Below are 23,314 nucleotides of genomic sequence, written 5' to 3'. Positions count from 1 at the left end.
GCGATCGGCGAGGCGATCGGTGGCGTGAGCAGAATGTGTGAAATCGAGCCGTTGAGGTGTAGCGGTCGAATTTCCACGGAGGCGATCATTGCGTGTTTTAGCGATCGGTGGTAAGCGGGTTTTCAACCATGGGCTATAAAACAAGCTTGGGAGCTTGGTTTGAGTTAAATTAGACTTGGTTAAGGTCTAATTAGTAGTCTACAAGTGCTCAAGAGTTTCCCTTGTGTCCAAGAGGTCTTGGTGAGTTTGTGGTGAGGTTTCTCCACCCACAAGGAGGTTTGAGCTAGCGGAGGTCTTCCGGGGAGTAATCCACCGACGGATAGGGATCGTCCACCTTACGGATAGCCGTGGAGTAGGAGCTTTATCTCCGAACCACGTAAATCATCGTGTAGCTTGGTTTGCATTCTTTCTTGTCTTGTATTTTGTTTAGCTTGTTTATTTTTGTATTATTCACTGTGAACAACAACGTAGAAGCGAACGATTTGGGTGAGCCGCTATTCACCCCCTAGCGGACGTCGAGGTCCCAACAATTGGTATCGGAGCGGGGTCGCTTCGACTTAACCGCCAAGAGAGCAAGAAGCTAGAGGAAGAAGAAGATGGAGTCGAAGGACCGCTCGGATGGGATATCCGAATTCCACCTCCGTACGACAAAGACTTTATTGGAGGAAGCGGTTGGAGACATGGTTCCAAATGGATTGGAACCAATGGGTTGTCTTGGTGACCCATTTGAAGCTCCTACGACAAGAAGGGTAAATGCCTCCGACCTCGGCATTGGACCGAAGAGCAACGAGAGCAATCGGAGGCGACAAGGAGGTAATGAGAATTTTGAATAATTTGCTACCTTCTAATATTTTGTTGAGTGTAGGTGAAACCACAAATGCAAGTGATCTTTGGAAAAAGATCATTGCCTATCGTGAAGACCCTATAAAAATCCAAGAAGTGGAAGAGCCCAAGGAAAATGGCTCGTTGGTCCAAGAAGAGAAGGACCATCCGATGTTGACAAGAGGTCGACATTCGAGGAGGAAAAGGAAGAGGAGGAAGAAGAGAAGGAAGAGGTGGAAGAGGAGATCTTCCACATCCTCAAGAGATGAAGAAGTGGAAGAGTCCACATCGAAGTGAAGAGGAAGAAGAGAAATCCGAGGAAGAGGAGATCTTGGAAGTTCAACCCTCTAGTTCAACTACCAGAAGCCTGAGGACCACGTCAATGTTTTGAGTGTGGTAAGATGGGCACTTCTACAAGAGTAGGTGTCCTTCGCTCAAGAAGGTAAACCCTAAACTCACTAAAGTTAATTTAGAAACTAATGTGGGTTGTAGGAAGAAGAAGAAGGAGAAGAAGCACATTAGGTGCTTTACATGTGGTGAGTGGGTTCATTACCACACAAGGTGCCCAAGGAGAGGTGAGCTCAAGAAATTGGAGGAAGAGAAGTAGGGGGAGCTTCCAAGGTAAAAACCAAGGTATCGTTTAATGAATCCATTCCGTTGACATATGATAAAAGCATGCTAGAAATAACTCTTATCATCTTAATGCTATTTATCATGAGAATAGGAGGCATGATAACCTTAAGGATAAATATATTCCTCCCTATGCTAGCTTCACCACAACAACGGTTAGGAAGGTAAATAACACCATAAGCAATAACACCAAGGATTTTAGATATATGCCTAAAAATAGAAATGCTCAAGGATTCAATGAAAAACCAAAATCTAGAGATTTATGGGGTGAAAATCAAGTCTTGAGGACAAGACTTGATAATTTAGAAAGGACCTTAACAAGAATGGAAAATATTCTTAGGGGTCAAAATGAGCATAACCTAAGAAAAGCTAGACAAGAGCCATCCAATGACTATAGAGGTTTGGGATACAAACCTAAAGTCAAGAAGGATGTGACTTCCTTTCATAGGGTTCCATATAGTTATGGAACCAACCCTAGGTTTAGAGGTCAAGTTAAAGATACTAGGGAAGGAATCCCTAAGAGTATTTTTGGCAAGACCAATGTGACTAAGGCTCCAAAAAGGCCTAATAAAGTCACAAATAAGGTTACAAAGGGAGTTAACTCTAGAAGTGACCTAGTGGAAGTGACCAAGGCTTCTAAGAAGCCAAGAAAGGTCGTTAGGAAGGTATCTAGGGAAGTCATCCCTAGTGAGTACCTAGAGCATCCAAGGAGCACCAATAGGTATTGGGTTCCTAGGAACATATTCTCTACACCCTAGATGGGTTTAGAGAGTGTCAACTCCAATTGGAAAGGTAGTTAACCCAACCTTGGGAAAGTTGACACTTGAGAGCATTTTCAAAGTGATTGTTAACCTTTGAAAATGAAAAGGATGATAAGTGTTACTCTTTGAAAGAGTAAAATGTGTCAAAATTTGAGGAGTTAAATCTAATTTAAATTGACACACTAGAGAGAAGCAAAAGTGATGCCAAATTTAGAATTCGACATTTTCTTATGGAATTAAGGGAAATGTAAACCTTAATCCAAATTGTCACTCTTGGAAAAGAGTAACATGTGGCAAATCTTAAGGAATTATGTTTGAATTAAATTGGCGCAATGTGGAAAAACATAAGAAATATCAAATTGGGATTTTGGTATCTTCTTAGAGTAATTAAAGAAAAATCTAGGTCATAATGTAAGATGTTCACTCTTTGGAAGAGTGAAATGTGTCAAACTTTGAGGTTTTGAACTTAATTTAAATTGACACATTTAGAAAAGGATAAGAAATGCCAAGTTGGGGTTTTGATATTTTCTTAAAAGGTAAAAGGCAAATCTAAGTTTTAATTTGATTTCATTTACACTTGGAAAGAGTAAAATGTACCATACTTTGAGAAATTTGTTTAAGTTAAAATGGCACAAATTTAGAAAGGAAAAATAAATGTCAAAATTGGGTTTTGGCATTTTCATGGAAAATCATGGGCAATTTAGGGTTAAATTTTGAGTTAGCTAGGGTTAAGAATACTTAGATAGGTAATCTAGGTAAATTTTATTTATGCTAACTTGCCATGTTTTGTTTGCCTATCATATGTCATGACATCATATTTATATTTAGCATTCATATTTTATTATGAAAAATACAAAAATACCATGTCATGTCATACATACATCATGTAGCTATAGCTTGCTTTTCATTTTGAAAATTACTTATTTTGATGTATGCCATGTAACATCATGCATTACTTTAATTCCCTTGTTATTTAAGGACAAATGGCATCTATTATAAATGGTAAATATCCCAACAAGAGGGATTATATCAAGTGGCATCCTAGATGGATGATCATGATTTTTACAATGCCTAGATAGAGATGCATGATCCCTTAGTTTAGGGCAAGACCAAATATACATCTCACAAAGAACTATAAGGTGACTTGTATGTGTTTTAATACACGTTATATACAAGTGAGATGTTAAGATGGTGAACTAAACTCAAAATGTTGATCTAGTGCATCTTGTTGAGTTTTAGGTTCATCAAAACACATAGTTATGTGTCTTCCAATCATTGGGAAAGCTAATGTACAAGTCATGTGCATTGAGCCCAAAGAACATGGTTGGATATTGGTTTTAAAAATGATTTCAAAATACTTTTGAAAAACCTTGGTGAAGACTATCTTTTGATAGTAATCATCATTGGAAAGTTAGACACAAACTAGGAGAAAACATTGAAATTTCAAGAGTTTTCAAATTTGTGTCAATCTTTGAAAATAGGAAGTATTTTCATAGAAAACTATTTTTCCTTGATAAAGTATAATCTAAATAATGTCTACATGAGTTTTCATGATGAAAACAAGTATGGTTTGGTTAAGAAAAACCAAAGTGAAGTTTCGGTTGAAGTTAGTTTCATTATTGAATTTTTAACCTCAAAACTTCAAGTTTTGGCTTTCCTAATTATTTAGGAACCCCAAGTCATTGTTGGTGCAATGATAGAAGTTTAACCATGTTTTTAGGGGGAGTTACTCCTTTAAAACATAAAAATCTTTTCCAAGACCAAAAGGACGTCAAATGTTAAGGTAGCACATGACATTGGTATGGGAGGCGTTGCAAAGGACAAGGGAGAGTCATCCAAGGCAAATAAGAAGTAATAAGCTAGGGTAGCATATAATTATAGCAAGGATGAGGTGTCCAAGATTAAGGACAAGAAGTAATTAATCAAAGACAATGTGTAAGGTTAAGAAGGTGAGTTTAGTAGGCCAAGTGTCACCCGAGGTGCATCGAAGTGACCTAGCTATAGTGGATGAGTCACCAAGGGAGGTGACTAAGGTTAAGATTCCTAAGGTTAGGAAGAGTCTTTGGGACCCATGGTAGATGGGTTATCAAATGTGCCAAGTGGTTAGGAGACGGACTTAAGTCTCTAACATAGTGGGTTGGCACAATTGAGTTGAGTTTCATGCATAGAAATATGAATTGGGTTCATATTGCATGAAAATTAGTTTTTAATATATAGATGCCATATAAACTAATGCTAGTGATGCATTATGGTTTAGTATGGGCAAATACATCAAGAGGAAGCCAAAACTAGGACTTTAGGTCAAGGTTCAATTGAACTTTTTAGCTAGTTTTGTGTTTTGTGTCAATCTTGGGATTGGTGATAGATATATTTTTATATATATTTTTCCCAAGTAGATATTGATATAATAGACCTCTCCACAAAATTTGGGGATTTTTGGAGGTCTGTGGAATTTCTAGCGCATTTCTGAAGTTGGCCAGAAAAGGCTGATTTTTCTAGAATAGTGTACCGGTCGATTGGTACAGTTACCGATCGATTGGTAACAACATTCCAGCACAGAATGTCTCTGTAAGCTCGTTTCGATAAGGCGGTCGACTGGTACTTCTTGCGATCGATGATATGAGTCTAAAATTGTTTTCGGCACTAGAAATGACTAAGAGAGGTGGACATGTATGTAATCTTATGGGGATTAATACATGATTTTATAGTCATTAGATTCAAAGAGTCTAATAATTGGGATATTATTGGAGCTCTTTTTGATGTATGGCAAAGGGGGAGAAGTTTAGGTTTAAGTGGGAAACTTACATACCTTTGCAAGAAATCCTAGCTCGAGGGGAGCTTAGGTGAAGGGGGAGCGATTGCTCATTTATTAGCAAAGGGAGAAGTTTACCTTTGCAGAAAATCTAACTCGAGGGGAGCTTAGGTGAAGGGGAGCCTAGGATTAGGTTCCATGATATATCATGTGTAGATTGCATGTTTATTTGCATTATTATTGATATATTGTTTCCTAGCTCGAGGGAGCTTAGGTGAAGGGGAGCCTAGGATTAGGTTCCATGATTTATCATGTGTAGATTGCGTGTTTATTTGCATTATTATTGATATATTGTTTCCCTAACTTAAGCGGTTTGCGAAACATCAAAGGGAGATTGTTGGGCGATCTAGTGACCCTAGGTTTGATGTTTGGGCAAAGGTTTAAGTTAGGTTTATTGTTGTATTTGATATGCGGTTGTGAGTGTGCGGGATGCAGGTACAGTGTGTGATCTTGGCAGGAAAAAGTCGAGGTGAGTCTTGGCAAGAGGAAGTCAAGGATGCTTGGGTGTGCCAAGGTAGTGTGCAAGAGTGTAGCATTGTGGATGAAGTCTGGGGACCTCTTGTGAAGGCGGATTGTGACGAGGTGTGAGCAAGGCATGAAAGATGGGCATGGGTGGATCTGGAGGGATTTGGAAGAGGCTCTACATTGGTCACTTGTATTCCTTTATTGTGATAGTAAAGGTTGGGAGTTTTCCCGTAATCGTTGGTGTTGCTTTGCTGTGACTTTCTTGTGGCGTTCTTGTGGCGCTGCCTTGAGATTTTTTCGTGCCTTTGTGATGCAATCGTTGGGAGGCTGAGAGTCAAGTACAGAACTTGATTGCCACGTAGGAATATGTGAAAGTCGAAAATTCCACCTAGTAATATAAACACATAATGTCATCGCGAATAGGATGGTGAAGTTGATTTCCAAGCTATTTGGGAGCTTGGTTTGACGAAATTAGACTTGGTTAAGGTCTAATTAGTAGTCTACAAGTGCTCAAGAGTTTTCCTTGTGTCCAAGAGGTCTTGGTGAGTTTGTGGTGAGGTTTCTCCACCCGCAAGGAGTTTGAGCTAGCCGGAGGTCTTCAGGGAGTAATCCACCGACGGATAGGGATCGTCCACCTTACGACGCCGTGGAGTAGAGCTTTATCTCGAACCACGTAAATGATCGTGTAGCTTGGTTTGCATTCTTTCTTGTCTTGTATTTTGTTTAGCTTGTTTATTTTTGTATTATTCTGCTGCTAACAGCGTAGGAAGCGAACGATTTGGGTGAGCCGCTATTCACCCCCTCAGCGGACGTCAAGGTCCCAGAGACCCTCCAGATCGATCGGTGGATCGATCCGGAGGTCCCAATCGATCACCGATCGATTGGGACGCTTTCGGAATGGCTGGATCGATCCGTGGATCGATCGAGCGTTCGAGCAGAGGCGCTCCGGATCGATCCGTGAATCGATCAAAGCCTCCCCGATCGATTGGGAGTTTTCGAATCGATTGGGATCCGGCCGTTGAGTCGTATTTGAGCCGCGGCGTTGTCTTCATCACTTCTTCCCCGATTCATTTCAGATCTTCACCAGCTCCTCCACAGATCTTCTCAAGCTCGAGATCGCCAGCTCTTGAAGGTTCTTGGAGGCTCTTCCAAGTCAAGAGGCGGATCAAAGCAAGAAGAAGAAACTAGGGTTAGGGTTTGTACACTCATTGTAAGCTTGTAAGCTTGTATTTCTTTACTACCCTTTCTTCTTCTTGTATTGAGTCTTGTAGGGCTTCTCCGCCCTTGGTAGTTACCATAAAGGAGAGTTTTATTTAGTGGAGGGTGTGTGTGTAGGTGTGGATCCTTGGACTAGTCACCTCTTGTGAGGTGGATACCAAGTAAACCAACCGTGTTAGCGTTGCGTGAGTTGTTTCTGTATTTTCCGCTGCACATCTTCGAAGAAACAAGCAACGCCGAACAACGGGCACGCGACGAGCTATTCACCCCCCCTCTAGCTACTTTTGGTCCTAACAGTATTGACAAAAAAATGGTCAATTCATAAGTAGAGGGTTCATGGAGAATGGTTTATTTAAAATGAATGTAATGGTTGTACACTAAATTTTGCTTATTTGGTTGAGTGTTCTAATTTATGGCATGTTAGACTTGAACATGTAAATTATAACACTTTACGACAACTTGTGAATTTAAATTTATTGCTAACATTTAATGTTGATCTAACACATAAATGTTAAATATGTGTTGAAGCTAAAATGACAAAGTTATCTTTCTATTCAGTGGAAAGGAGCACGACCCCTTTAGTATTAATTCACAGTGACATGTGATTTAAAATTTGTGCAACTAGAGAAGGCAAAAAGTACTTTGTTACTTATTGATGATTGCATTAGATAATATTATGTGTATCTATTGAAAGACAAAGATGTAGCCTTAGAAACATTAAAAAATTATAAGAATGAAGTTGATAATCAAATTGGTCAACGAATTAAAAGAATTCGAAGTGATCGAGGAGGAGAATATGATGGTTCATTTGCTGAATTTTGTGCGGAATCTGGCATTGTTCATCAAACGATAGCTCCTTACTCTCCTCAATCAAATGAGATTACCGAACGTAAAAATCAAACTCTTAAAGAAATGATGAATGCTATATTGATAAGTTTGGGCTTACCCCAAAATTTGTGGGGGAAGTTATTTTATCGGCAAATCGTATTCTAAATAAAATCCCTCATAAAAGGAAAGATAAAACTCCTTAGGAGTTATGGAAGAGTTATAAGCCTTCTTATAAATATCTGAAAGTGTGAGGGTGTTTGGTTAAGGTGGAAGTACCTAAGCTAAAGCAAACCAAAATAGGACCAAAGATAATTGATTGCATTTTTATTGGATATGCCAATAATACTAGCGCATATCGATTTTTGGTACATAAATTAGCAGTTCTTGATGTACATATTGGAACAACAATTGAATCAATGAATGCTATATTTTTTGAAAATATCTTTCTTTTCAAAGATAGGAAGGAAGAAAGTTTAAATAAAAGAACTTATGAAACTACAAATATGGATAATCTTGGAAATAATGAAGAACTAAGACACAGTAAGAGAACCAAAATAGTAAATTCATTTGGTCTTGATTTCATAACTTATATGTTGGAAAATGAACCAAGGGCAATAAGTGAAGCCTTATTAAGTCCCGAGGCTCCCTTTTGGAAAGAAGTCATTAATAGTGAAATAAATTCCATTGCCATGCTTGGGAATTGGTGGATATTCTACTTGAAATCAAGCCTTTAGGATGTAAATAGATCCTAAAGAAGAAATATAAGGTTGATGGAACTATTGAAAAGTACAAGGCAAGACTAGTGGCAAAGGAATTCGAACAAAAGGAAGACTTTGACTTCTTTGATACCTATTCACCAGCAATAAGGATCACATCCATTTGAGAACTCATTGCTATTGCTACAATACATATCCTTGAGATACATTAAATGGATGTGAAAATAACCTTTCTAAATGGTGAATTAGAAGAAGAAATATATATGGAGCAACCTGAAGGGTTTGTGATTCTAAGACAAGAAAATAAGGTGTGTAGACTCGTGAAGTCACTATATGGGCTAAAACAAGCATCGAAATAGTGGTACGAAAAATTTGACAAAACTATGATGTCAAATGGATTTAAAATAAACAAGTGCTATAAATGCATATATATCAAAAGCACACCTAACTCGTTAGATGATATGCTTATCATGGGTAGTAATCATGATATAATCATGATTACTAAGAAGATGTTGACTAAGAACTTTGATATAAAAGATATGAGTATAGCGGACGTTATACTCGGAATTAAGATCGATAAGACATTAGATGAAATTATTCTTTCATAGTTTTATTATATTGAGATAGTATTAAGTAAATTTAATGCATAGGATCTTTCTTCTGTAAAAATACCAATGGATTTAAGCTTGCATTTGGCATGGTGAACCTGTATCCCAATTGGAATATTCAAGGATAATTGGCAACTTGATGTATATCACTAATTGCACATGTCCGGATATTGCCTATGCGGTCAACAAATTAAGTAGTTTTATAAGTAATCCAAATGATGACCATTGGAAGACATTAATAAGGGTTCTTAAATATTTAAGGTACACCTAAGAGTATGGATTATATTATATGAGATATCCAGTGGTACTAGAAGGCTATTGTGATGCAAATTGGATATCTAATACAAAAGACACTAAATCCATCAATGGATATGTATTTACCATTGGTGGTGGAGCATGTCATGGAAATCCACGAAACAAACGTGCATAGCTCGATCAATCATGAAATCTGAGTTTATAGCCTTAGATAAAGATGCAGAAGAAGCTGAATGGCTTCGTAATCTCTTAGAAGTTATCCTATGTTGGGAAAAGCAGTTGCAGTGATGAAACATTGTGATAATAAATCGGCAATTGCAAGTGCATAAAATAACATGTATAATGGTAAGTCACAACATATTCATCGACGATACAATATCATTAGACAGTTGATTTTTAATGAAGTTATCTCTGTCGATTATGTCAAATCAAAAGATAATTTGGCAGATCCATTTACAAAAGGTTTGAATAAAGATCAAATCTACTGCACATCAAGAGGAATGAGATTAAAAATCTGCAAACAAGAACATTCATATGGTAATCCAACCTTGTTGATTGGAGATCCCAAGATCTTGGTTCAATGGGACAACGAAATTATAAAAGTTTGTGTAAGCATTTGAACTAGTTCCCCTCTCATTCCTAGGATGGAAAAGTGCTACCTACAATCTATAGTGAGGTTAAGTTATAAACTTTTAATGGATTTTATACTGGAAAAAGTAGAGTATGGTATGATACTCTTTATAGGAGGTCACCTATATAAGTGTGAAGACGGACTGCTTCAATGAAATACTTATGAATCCAAGATATTGTCCATGGCCAAAACGGCCAAAAGAGTGAAAACTATAAAGAAGTGAGCAATGTTTTTGTGTAGGTACTATTGTCTTAGTTTACACGAACAACTAAATAGTTCAAGACATCACATTCACTAAGCAGCCTAGTAAATCTGATGATACTCTACTATGGAAGGTATAAAGCCACAAGCTATCTCTCCTAATGTAATTTTTTTTTATTAAACTCTCCTTAGGTGATAACATGCATGTATTAATTTTCATTCATGCGGGGGATTGTTGGAAATTTAATGTGAATGAGAAATTAAATCTAGGTCGTTGGATCAAGATTGACAAATCTTGTTCATCCATCTTGAAAGGTTTAAGTGCCTCTTCATTGGTTCAATCTGAACCATTGATTTCAAAAAAAGAAGGCATCTAATGAAGAGGTATTGTGTCTCTTGGGAAGGGATGCAATCTAGACTATCCAATTCAAGTTGGATGGATGAGATCTAATTGAACCAAGAGGTTCTTATACCCTTTCATTTGGTATAAATAAGATCCCTCACATTTTCATTTTTCATTCCAATTCAAAGCAAAACAAGCATTGTATTCCATACTTGCATTTGGAGAGTTCGAGAAGTTTCTTCGGTTCGAAGGTCTTGGGATTTGCAGTGCTGCTATTGCAAGATAAAGTCATTGTATCTTGGGAGACGATTGTTGTATTCTGAGCGCAGAGTGATGGGCAAATTCATCTTAAAGAGATAGAGTCCAACTCTAGCCTCGACTTCGCCAAAACGGTGTTATACCATCATTCTGCCCGCACTTAGATTGCACCACCACCAAACCCAACAAAAATAGCACCAATGCTTTTACTACCCATTCTCTAATTCTGTGATTTACTTTTCTATTGTTGATTGTTCTCTTTCTAGAAGATTTTTTTCTCGCACAATTTTCTGAACTAGTTTAATGATGTGATGTTCTATCTTTCTATTTCTATGACATGACAAAATGAACTGCTCCCTTTTGTTTTTTTTCAGGTTCAAATTCTGACTGAAGCTTGGGAGTACACATGTCATGATCGCTTTATGCATTGCCTGCCATTGCACCATATCCAAATTTGTCTACTTTTTGTTGATATAATATGAAACTTTGTTTGAAATTTTGTTCATTAAATTCCAGCTTAGTCTTGTATACAAAAGCATCAAGCATATGCTCTTTATTATTTCCTAATATCCACGATGCATCAAAGGGGAGTCTTGGTGCAATAGAAAAGTTGTTGTCGTGTGACCTTGTCTGACCTAATGTGGTTTGATCCTTCCATGAGGTCTCGTATTGGTGGGAGTTTCGTGCACCGGCTTCCCTTTTATCCATGATGCATCAAATTATGAGTATACCATGTTGATTCATTACTTTATGCACACCATTCTATTTCTTCCTTAACCTGTAGTTTACATGTGCATGGCCTCTTCAATGCTTTATTTGCACCTCTTTATGCGGGATCAGTGGTAGGTGTCTACTCGATAATCCTTTCTGTCATTACAATGGTCTCTAGATTCTGCATTTCATTATGTTAGGTTGACATTCAAATCCAACATTTCTGTAGTTTAAACTGTAGTCTTAAACAATTTCATCTGTTAATGGTAGTGTCATAACTTGCACAATATGATCTAGACACTAGATGCAGTGACAAAGATTAGTAAGAACTCTTTGTAATGGATGCTATCTTTTTTCTTTGGAAATCTAGGTTAAAAAATGTGTGTTGATCATCTTATCTTGTTGAAATGCTTTTCTTATTAATATCCAATTTACAGGTTGAGTTTATGCCAAAATTTAGCGTCCGAGGTGTGTGGCAAAGATGGTGTGATTCAGACCCTAAAGATGGAAGCAAAGCAGAAGATGCCATTACTGTCTTTACCGGTGTAAGTGTACATAGCTAGTTGCAAATTTAAAAAAAGTACGATTAAACAAAGTTACAATTTGCAGATTCTTGTAAAAATAACAGAACTAATATATTCGATGGATTAAATTTTACTGAGAGCAACACAATTTGATTGAAGTTAAGTAAAGCAACCTTAAAGATGAAATAGTCACTGCCCTTGAAGAGCAACAGGTTCTTGGGCTTATATTGTTTTTGTAATTTTGGTTCAATTACATGATCAGACATGTAAATGAACTTCGTAACTTAAGTATCAGATTGTTGATTGCCATCTAAAGTAGTTTGACCTTGGTCAACTTTCATTAAGCAGTACTTACCCAACGGAAACTCTTATGCTCTTTGTATAATTATTCTCATGAAATCAATGATTGTTTTTTTTTGTAAAGTGAAGAAAAGAAGTGCTACTAGGTTCTTATTGTGCAAACTTTTTGTCCCCTCAATAAGTTATGGAAAGTGCATAGATGCAAAGAGTCCTGTTTGGTCAGACTGTCTAATACACTATTAAGGATTTGATCTTTCATCTGTTGGACTTGTGCCCTCCACAGTCACCTCTTCTACTGTCTTCATAGCAACCTCCAAGTGAACCCCAAGATATGGTACCAGTCTTATTGATGGATGAATATTTCTGGCTTCTCAAGAGTGTTTCCTTTCTTATAGGACAGAATGTAAAGCTGACAGATGGCTCTGGTGCTTTGAGATTGAGGAGCTATTCTAGTGCAATCATGCCATAAAAACAAAGAATAAGAAAAGGACATATTCCCCATTTCTGTTGTTTATAGAAATAACTACTGAATGAATTAGTCAGTCATTCTAAAAGCATTAGGCACAGGTACTTTACATAATTTATTCGTTTACTGTTTTTACATATTTTATACCAAAGGTTTCTCATAATTGCCAAGATTAGTAAGTAGTAATGCTTTAGGAATGTGTTTGTATTGTGTTACTACAAAAATGTGATTGTGAACAGTGATTTTGGGTATCTCTAAACAGAAATATTAGGTATGTGCCACGAAAACAAAGTTGCAAACTGGTTGCTTGAGTACAGTATGGCAATCTTGACTATAGAAGTGAAATCTCTGTAACTTTCCTTCAGACATTTTATTTATAGCAAAAAGTTGAATTGGGAGATAGTAAATCATTGACACAATTACCAGATTGGATGAACAAATTGTTTCGTGTCAAAGATCTTGAATAATTCTACATTTTTATAATTTTGGCATTCTGAACAAATGTGGGTTACTTCCTTTTTTTCTTTATATATGCACATCCAATATCCTTAAGCTTGATATGCTAGTTAATGAAAGGAAAACATACTTTTTCAACAATCTTGTGATGGATAAGTTCAAGCATCTAGAAAGGTTCCTGACCTTTTTTGTTTCCAACTTCAACACCACAAGTTTATAATATCCCAGAAAATAAAAGATCCTATTTTGGCCTGCAATCTGAAACATTCAATTTTTACTACAAGCTCATTATCTTCAGTCCTACTATCTTCAGTACTATAACTTTAGCAACCAAAAGGGCCTAAGAAATAAGAATAACTTGTAAAATTATGTATGTGAACATAATGTAAGTTAGAATTTGTCCTTTAACAGAATGTACAGTTTCTTGAGTTAAAGTGTCTAACTTTATTTTAATCTCTTCTTTTTTTTTAAAAAAAAAAATCAATCAACTTGTTGTGTGAATTAAAATGTGTTTGTGGCAGTTCTGAACTCAGAATCTGTCTTTTACTGATCAAGTTCATGTGCATTGTGAAATTTCAGGTTCCAACTATGTACGCCAGGCTACTGCAAGGATATAAAACTATGGATCCTGATCAGCAAAAGGCAGCTGCTTCTGCGGCTAAACAACTGCGTTTAATGGTAATTGTTTTTTTTCTTCTTATTTTTTGTATACAATTTCTAAATGAAATTCCTGAACTTGATAGTTTGTGAAAAATACATAATTGTTCCCAACTGAAAAAATGCAAGAAAAAATTATGAATCTGCCAAAAGTAACTCATATGCATACAAAAAATTTAAAGTAAAAAAGTTGTGTTTATTGATTGGATTCTAAAAGAAAGAATAGACTGTGGAGATTATAACAGCTTAGTTCATTTTGTGTTTGCAGTACATTGTATGATTGCCTTGTTTTTTGTAATTTTTTTTTTGTTTTAATTTGGATGTATTTCAGGTAGGCTTGCTCTTTGAAGATACATGACTCCAAGATTAAGTTTTTTCCATTTCTATGTTTGCATGTTTATTTTAAATCAGAATAAAAACATTAAATCTATTAATAGAGAATTTACACGAGTTTTCATCTAGATGTGCGGTTCTTCAGCTCTTCCATATCCTGTTATGAAACAATGGGAAGATATTACAGGTCATCGCCTGCTAGAACGCTACGGAATGACTGAGGTTTTCTCCATATTCATTCTCCCTTTGTGTTTTCCAGCCTACTATTTTACTCCTTAAAAGATGGTTTTTAATCTATATCAGTTGCACTAACCTTATAAATGCCAACAAGTGTAAGCTATGGTTTGTACTGATTATTATGGTACTTTGTAGTTTGTTATGGCACTATCCAATCCTTTGCATGGTGCACGAAAGGCAGGCACTGTTGGGAAACCCCTTCCTCGAGTGGAGGTATGTGAAGTATTAGGTTGGACATGGAAGTACTTCATGTTTCTCTGTATTACAAGAATGTCATGCATGTTTTATTATGGTGATAGTGTTACTTATTGTTGAGCCAGAATTGGAATTCTTTGTTTACTGCAATGGAAAAAATGGTCTAACTTAATTTGATGTAAATTTGTACGAGTACTATCTTTGGCACAAAGTTTGAGCAGAATTCTAATTTTTAAAGTTGTTCGAAATTAGAAGTAGAATCCTCTAGCAGTTGGAGATATTACTTTACATGTACTTTTTTGTCTTATCTTTCAATTCAATCTCTTTTATGTGATTGTCTGGATTATGCTTCCCTCTGGGTTTTAGTTGGTTCCTCGTTGTGGTCTCCAAGGAAAACCACTAACATATGTAACACTTTGTTGCTTAATCAGCTTTTGCCTAACTGCTGAGGACATATTGCTTAATCTTATGGTAGTACTGTAATTTTTTAGAAAAATGTATATCAAACAATTTGAACATAACTCTGGCTGCTCCTGTCTAGGTCAAGATTCTTGCAGAAGATGGTAGTCCTGTTGGTGCAAATGGAGTGGGAGAGCTTTGTGTAAGAAGTCCCTCTTTATTCAAGGAATACTGGAAAAAACCTGAGGTTTGTTGAGTTTTAGCTCTTGTTTTGATGACAGTTATATATTGGTTTTTCATGCTTGCTGATGTAGATGCAGTTCCCCTATAAGCAATTTGCTAGTTATTTGCTTTGTCCATACTCTGATAATTAATATAGTTATCATGGAGTATCCGTGATTGCCTATTGTGGCAAAAGGCGAATACGCTCGCCCCCAGCGCCCCCGCCAACCCGTCCCACCGCTAACATGGAGGAGGTAAATTACGGGCGGCTATTAACCTTAGGAATAGTGACTAGCACATAAGGGAGGTATTTACCTCGACTTTGCCGAGATTCGAACCTCAGACCTCATTGTGACAACACCTCATGCACTAGCCACTAGACCCATCCGAGGGGACATCCGTGATTGCCTATTGTCATATGAGCTGGTGGTTATTATGAATACCATATTTTAAGTTATTGAAATTTGCCCTTTGCCCACTTTTCGATTTTGTATTTGTTCCCAGCAAGTATTATGATGCAGGAGGATTCATTAGATTTTTTTTTATTATTTTTAGTAAATTATTATTTTTTTATAATTTTTGGATTTTTTTTGCTATTTTTGATAATTTCTATCTTTTACATTTTGAATTTTTAGTTCATTTAGGGATTTTAGAATTGTGAGTCCGTTAAGAATTTTTTCATTTTTTGTTAGGATTTCTTTCCTTTTTTGTATCTTATGAATTGAGGGTTTATATGTTAGGATTTTTTTCCTTTTTTTATGTCTTAGGGTTTGGAGTCTATATAAACAATTGTCTGGGTTGATATAAGGGAAGTTTTTGGATTAATAATATTTTCGGCAGTGTCGTTTATTTTTCTATTTTTTTGTATTCCTCTTCGAATCAATAGGTGGTAGAAGATTGCTTCCGATATTCATGCGCAAATTAACAGATTCAATAGCCCTTGGGATAATCGTTATCCCCCTCGACGTTAATTGGTATTAGAGCTCTTTTATTTTTTTGATGAAAGGTAAATTATATATCATCAAGAAAAGTGTACAATCTACATGCCCTAGGACGTCCAGCCGGTTCTGACGAAGTGTCAGATCCTGCTGGCAATCTGAGGCATGGACTCTGAAGTATTAGAGCTCTTTTAGATTCCATGGATGATCGTCGTAGTTGTGATCGTGATGTGCAGGTTCTGACTGAGGAAGCATCACACCGTGATCATAGAACCCAAGACGAGATACTTGAAGATCTATAGAGACAACTCACGGAGTTATCCTAGCATAGCGGCGCAAGATCTTGAAGATCGTGATGTACGTGGTCGAGGTTGTGACAGGCAAGTTCCAACCTCACACTGTGATTGTTGTGCTCGAGATCTTAAAGGTCGTAAGTTGTTTTATTTTAATTTGGATAAAAATTTTCTTGAGAAAGATGTGCACAACAAGATCGAAATAGTTGATGATCAAATTTATGATGAGAGACCGAGTCAACTAGTGAGCTAGTTTATGACGATGATGAGGTGGATGAAATTATCGATAAGTTGTTGATGGAGAAGAATCATATCAAACTTTTCCTAGAGTGATTGACAGAGAATGCAAATGTCATAATGGCTACTTATGAGGATGCCCTTCTTGGTGATGTCCAAGTTTACCCAGAAAAGGGAATAGTTGCCTTTTCTGCTGGATTGCATGGTTGGGCTTTCACTTTGACTAACTTTGCTGAGATGTACGCAACTAAGTTTGGAGTTGACGAGACCAAGATGATGGAGAGGCTTTGGGGTGAGAACTTCTTTGACCTGGCCACTAAGAAATGGACTAGTAAGAGTAGTGGGTCTCCCCCATGTAAACGTGGATTCATTCAATTCTTTTACGAGCAAATTAAGCAGATTATTGCCACCTGCATGAATGATCAAAAGGATAAATTATAGCCAATGTTGCAAAAGCTTGGTGTCACCATGAAGTCTGATGAGAAAGAGTTGATTGGAAAGACATTAATAAAGAGGGCAGACTTGGTTGCCGGCAAGTAGCACCATTCATGAAATGACGATCTTCCAGCTTCCTTCTCCTTCCAAGGCACAGAAGTAGCATGTGGAGAACTTGTACGAAGGTCCACTTGATGATATTTATGCAAATGCAATCAGAAATTGTGATCCAAAGGGTCCTCTTATGTTGTATGTCTCAAAGATGATTCTAACTTCTGACAAGGGTAGGTTCTTTGCTTTTGGTCGAGTTTTCTCAGGAATGTTTCAACGGGTATGAAAGTAAGGATTATGGGACCCAACTATGTTCCAGGTCAAAAGAAAGATTTGTGCGTTAAGCAACCTATTAAAATACTATTCCGTGCCATCAGCATAGACAGATTTTATCGTTCCACCTCCGGAGCAAAACCGTCACAAGAGGCGGGGTAATTTCGTGCGTCATGGACAGATCATAGAACTTAGAAGACAAAAGAATCGCGTCACGAATCACGTCACGTTGCACGATAAAAGGATCGCACATCGCAAACGGAAGGAATCGCGACAAAAGGGGAGGCAATGGCGAGGTGAGGCGAACTAGTATGATTTCAATTTAACCTAAACCAGGGGCGGGGTCGGCGGTCACCCCCCCCCGGAACCAGAAAAAAAATTTGGGGCTGTAAAAAACTCTTCCCAGCTGCCGAAGAAAAAATAACTAAGACAGTTTCACTTTTTAAATTTTGAACCAAAGTTACATATATAAATTAGATTTTCCCCCCCTTTTTCTCTCTCCTTTTTGCTTTCCATCGCTCACGAAGAAAAAGTCTGCCCTTTTTTTTCTTCTATCAACCAAAGGTGAAGTCGTGAAGCCACCTTTCTGCTACGATGCCGCCACCCACCTCCTACCGACCAGCAGCTCTTGTCGGCTAGCAGGATCTCCGACCAAACCCCGCCGCTTGACGTAAGGGAGTCGGTGGATAGAAACTGTTCGCCGCCGCTAGCAGGCTATTGTGTCGCCGCAGCGCCGCCGTAGTGCCACCGCCTCCTAGCTGCTATTGGTCCTGGAGCTCCCTTGCCGACCACACGCATCGTTGCAGCTTCAGGTAAGTGGGTTTTATTTTATTTTATTTTTAATTTTTTGATTGCTTCTTATCTTATATACAATTAGCAATTGAAAAGTTTAATTGTTTAAATGTTTAGTTGCTTTTGTATATTTGATTGTTGGATTATTGAAAATTTAGATTTTGTATATTTGATTGTTGGATTATTGAAAATTTAGATTTTGTATATTTGATTGTTGGATAATTTGTAATTTAGTTTTTGTATAAACTTAGAATCTCTGATGTAATTAATTTTTTTTATTAGTTGTTAGTTAATTGTGATTTGTGAATATTGATAATTTATGCTAAATTAATTTTATTTTTTTAAAAGAATTGTGTCGATGAATGATGCTAAATAATTTAATTGTGTTATTGTTAAATTGTTCACATTAAGTTTAGTAAAAAATAATACTTTATGTTGATAATTTTTTCTCATATATTATAATTTGTAGAAAATGTTGAAATATTTTATAAAGAGGCCTAGGAGTTCAATTGAATCGTCTAGTGTTCCCGATAAAGAGTCTACTCCACCACAACCACCACCTCCTTCTCCTCCGCAAATTTTATTTGAAAATATTGGAAATATGAGTAGTGAAGTAGAAATTGTTACTAATCTTGGTTTACGAAAACTGATTGAAGGGTATGATGTTGGTGTTAGAGATTATATTCAAAAAGAATACGTTGCTATGGGTCCTTGTAAACCTCGAGGCCATAATTTTCCAAGAAAAAAATGAATAAAGACAATAGATGTTTCAGAGAGGTTTGGTTTAAAGACCATGATTGGTTGGAGTATAGTGTTTCAAAGGATGCAGTCTTTTGTTTCTGGTGTTATCTTTTTAGACCTAGTAATATAGGGTTTGGAGGAGATGATGTGTTTACGAGATCTGGTTTCGTAAATTGGAAAAAACTAATTGAAAAATTCAATGAGCATGTAGGTGGAGTTGGTAGTGCGCACAATGAGGCAAGAATACAGTTTGAGGGTTTCAAGAATTAAAGACAAAGTGTGGAGTATTCATTTTCATCAGGGAAACATGAGATTAAAGTTGCTTATCGCAAATGCCAGGCTGCTATTTTAAAAGTAATTCGATTTTTGTTGCTACAAGGATTGCCTTTTTGGGGCATGATGAGTCTTCGACATCATCCAATAGAGGCAATTTTTTAGAATTGCTCAAATGGTATAACTTAGAGTGTCCAAAAGTTGCGGCAGTTGTTGGAATAAATGCACCTTGAAATAATCAAATGATTGCCTCAAAAATTCAAAAGCAACCGGTGAATGCTTGTGTAGTTGAGACCACAAATGTTATTCTAGCTGATCTGGGAGATAGGTGGTTCACTTTACTACTTGATGATGCTCATAAAGAGCAAATGACAGTTGTTATTAAATATGTGAACAAACATGGAGAGATGATTGAACGATTTATGGTTGTAGTTCATGTTGCAACAACTACAACTGCTTGTTTGAAGGAGGCAATCGACTCTTTATTTGTTAAGTACAGTTTGTCAGTGGCGAGAATGAGGGGTCAAGGATACGATGGTGCTTCAAATATGTCTGGAGAATTTAATGGCTTAAAGTCACTGATAATGAAAGAAAATCCGTATACAAGGTATGCTCATTGTTTTGCTCGTCAACTCCAGCTAGTGGTTGTAGCTATTACTCAAGAAAATCAATATGTTTGTGATTTCATGTGGATTGTTGGTTCGATTGTGAGCACATCTGCATCATCTTGCAAACGGGCCGACAAACTTCGATAACTTGAACATGATAGAAAAGTTGAACTTCTTGAAAGAGGAGAGATTAGTTCTGGTAGAGGACTAAACCAAGAAACTAGTCTAGCTAGACCTGGAGATACACGATGGGGGTCTCATCATTCAACTTTATGTCGTATAGAACAAATGTGGCCATCTGTTATAGAGGTTCTTCAAAATTTGATTGATGATGAGAACTTTGGTTGAAAGAATGGAGAGGTATGAATTTGTGTTTATTCTACTATTGATGTAACGTATATTGGCAATCACAAATCATTTGTCAACAGTTCTACAAGAGAAAGATCAAAATATTGTGAATGCGATGCGTTTGCAAAAGTTGAGAGATTTTGGATGAGATTTTTACTTGAGGATGTGAAGAAGTTTTGTAACACTCATTTCATTGAAATAATTAATATGACAGATACCATCAACAACCATAGTCATTTGAAGAGAGATGGAAAAAATGTTAATTTTTATCACTATTACCATGTTGAAATCTTTGTGAGGTAACTTCATAATTCTTTTTTTTATTTACAGTCAATTAAATTCTTTTAAACAGTAACATATTTATTAATTTTTACTTTTGTTGTTTGGTTTTTAAATTGTAGGTTATCGATATTATTCTACAGGAGATGGATAGTCGTTTCTCTGAAACAACTGCAGATTTGCTGATTTATATGTCATGCCTTGACCTTAGGAACTCATTCTCTAGATTTGATGTACAGAAGTTAGTGCGTTTGACTCATTTTTATGAGGATGGTTTTTCTTGGAATGAGCGTATGTTGGTTGAACAAGAGCTTGAAACATAAATTAATGATGTCAGATCAGATGAACGGTTTGAAGGCATTTCAGATTTGGGAGCTCTTGCAAAGAAAATGATTGAAACAATGGAGAACCATGTGCTTCCTTTTGTTTATCGGATGATTGAGCTAGCCTTACTTCTTCCTGTTGCTATTGTAACGGTTGACAACGTGTTTTCGGCAATGAATATTGTCAAAACAGATTTGCGAAACAGGATTAGAGATGAATGGATGAATGACAGTTTGGTAGTCTATATCGAGAAAGATGTTTTTAATACGGTAGACAATGAGCCAATTTTGCAGCGTTTTTGGAACATGGAGTTTCGAAGAACGCAATTGTCATGTATTTGTTAGTAGACTGCTTTAATATTATTGTACGGAGTTTTTCATAATATTGTACCTTTTTCTCCTGTATGCCAAGTTATTTAAAAAATATTTTTTTAATTACATATAATTTATTAACCGTTCAAAAAAAAAAAATGGCCATGCTTAGCTCAGATCGCGATCGCTCCTCTATGCTTGAATTCTTGGATCTGCCACTAACCTAAACGAGTAGGCGACTTATCGGAGGCGATGGAGGCGTACTGGAGGCTTCGGAGATGTCACGGGACTCCTCCGGAGCCGCCGAAGCGTTGGGACCAAGTGTCTCGAAGGCGCCTTTGATCGCGAAAGCCACGGAGTTGTGGCGTTGTAGGCGCCACAATAGGAGACGCAGGACGCCTCCGACACCGCCGGAAGTGTTGCCCGAAGTGTAGCCGGACGCCTCCGACGCCACCGAACACAACGTGGGATGCCTCCTGTGTCGCATGTTCGCGTTTCTGTTCAGCGAAAAAAACACAAAAGATTTAAATAATTCAAACATTTTCCAACTAGGTGTGATATTTCGAAGAGGCTTTTATAAACTCTAATTAAATTATCCTCAAAAAATATAAAAATATATTTAAAATTTTAAAAATTAAATAAATTTTATTAATTAATATTCTGAAAATTATTTTTACTATTTTAAATTTTATTTAAAAATTTCAAAAAAATTACATTTATATTCTGATAATTTATTATTATTATTTTTAAAATTAAAATTTACAAATATATTAAAAAAATAATTTAAAATTTCAAATTATTTTATAATTATTTTTATATTTTTAAATTTAGTTTGGAATTTTAAGAATTAATATTTTTTTAAAAATATTTTTATAAAATTTTAGTAGGCATTATCTTATGCGAAAATATTAAAATATAAAACATCTCAAAATATAAAATATCTTTAATATTCAAATATTAATATATATTTATATTTAAAAAATACTGAAACTATATTGACACGACACGAGATGATACCAAAACTGTATCATTTTAATCCGGGACTGAAACCTCGGCATGGGTCGAGATTTTAAACCTTGACATTAAGTGTGTGAGGAAAATTGTTATCTGGATGGGCAAGAATCAAGAGTCCGAGGAGAATGTTCCTTGTGGAAATACGGTGGTCGTGGTTGGTTTGGACCAATTTATTATGAAGACTACTATTTTGACGATTGCCAAGTTGATTATGAAGAATGCTATTTTGAAGATTGTCACGTGGATGTCATCTTCCTCTTGGGCTACCACCTGATACTATTCTAAATTCTAGGATGAGTTTTTTTTCAACTCGGGACGACTGATGCAGGAGGATTCATTGGATCTTTTTTATTTTTTTAGTAAATTATTCTTTTTTGTAATTTTTGGGTTTTGGTATTTTAGGTATTTTTGGTAATTTCTATCTTTTAGATTTTTAGATTTTGAGTCCATTTAGGAATTTTAGGATTGTGAGTCTGTTAACAATTTTTCCTTTATATTAGGATTTCTTTCTTTTTTTTTGCATCTTATGAATTGAGGTCTTAGGATTTCTCTCCTTTTTCAGTGTCTTAAGATTTGTAGTCTATATAAATAATTATCTGTTGATGTAAGGGAAGTTTTTGGATTAATAATATTTTCGACAGTGCTGTTTATTTTCTTATTTTTTGGTATTCCTCTTTGAATTAATGTGTGGTAGAAGATTGCTTCTGGTATTCATTCACGAATCAACAGATTTAATAGTCCGTAATAATCGCTATCCCATCCGGTGTCATATTATGAACCACTTAATGTCTTCCCTCTAAATATTATTATCTATTTTACATGAATAATCAAATAGTATTAACAGCATGAACCTGCTTTCTTTCACTAACCATAGTTTGAGGGGATTCCGTACAGCATTTTGTGGTTGGTTTCTTTTGCCTTGGAGTCACTCTATTCTTTCTCTTCTGTCCTCTCTCTTTCACTGTCAGAGTTTATCTTCCATTGATGGCTGTGCTATAAGTTCTCCTCTGCTTAACATACACTATGACCATGTTAAGCCAAGGAGATTTTTGAACTTGTAGATTGAGTTTACTTAAAAATGACTAATCTTGTAGGAGTTTTGAATAAAGCAGGTAATAAGTTTGACTAAAAGTTTTTAGATACTTTTCCTGTAATTGACTTTACCCTTTTTTTCTCATCTTTTGATTCTTCTATTTTGATTTAGGCAAATAAGGATTCATTTATTGATGATGGATTCTTCAAAACTGGAGATACAGTCACAGTGGATGAAGATGGATATTACATAATTTTGGGACGTAAGAAGTTCTTTTGATGGTTCACTCATTTAATTGTGTTGGTTACTTTTTTAG

General features: G+C 36.3%; 1 protein-coding gene across 1 annotated transcript in view; it reads left to right on the top strand.

Moving 5' to 3' along the window:
* Nucleotides 1-23,314, top strand: part of LOC121978800 (probable CoA ligase CCL8) — a 38,194-nt gene that overhangs the window by 12,423 nt on the left and 2,457 nt on the right. Inside the window, exons 6-13 of the mRNA XM_042531083.1 lie at nucleotides 10,923-10,992; nucleotides 11,338-11,390; nucleotides 11,697-11,804; nucleotides 13,585-13,683; nucleotides 14,125-14,217; nucleotides 14,368-14,445; nucleotides 14,969-15,073; nucleotides 23,170-23,260. Of these exons, the coding sequence (XP_042387017.1) occupies nucleotides 10,923-10,992; nucleotides 11,338-11,390; nucleotides 11,697-11,804; nucleotides 13,585-13,683; nucleotides 14,125-14,217; nucleotides 14,368-14,445; nucleotides 14,969-15,073; nucleotides 23,170-23,260 (697 nt within the window). The remainder of the gene's footprint in view (nucleotides 1-10,922; nucleotides 10,993-11,337; nucleotides 11,391-11,696; nucleotides 11,805-13,584; nucleotides 13,684-14,124; nucleotides 14,218-14,367; nucleotides 14,446-14,968; nucleotides 15,074-23,169; nucleotides 23,261-23,314) is intronic.

The sequence above is a fragment of the Zingiber officinale genome, chromosome 1B (genome assembly GCF_018446385.1).
Source record: "Zingiber officinale cultivar Zhangliang chromosome 1B, Zo_v1.1, whole genome shotgun sequence".
Classification (NCBI taxonomy): domain Eukaryota; kingdom Viridiplantae; phylum Streptophyta; class Magnoliopsida; order Zingiberales; family Zingiberaceae; genus Zingiber; species Zingiber officinale.
The sequence above is the reverse complement of the archived record's forward strand: the minus strand, read 5'-3'. Positions and strand labels throughout refer to the sequence as shown.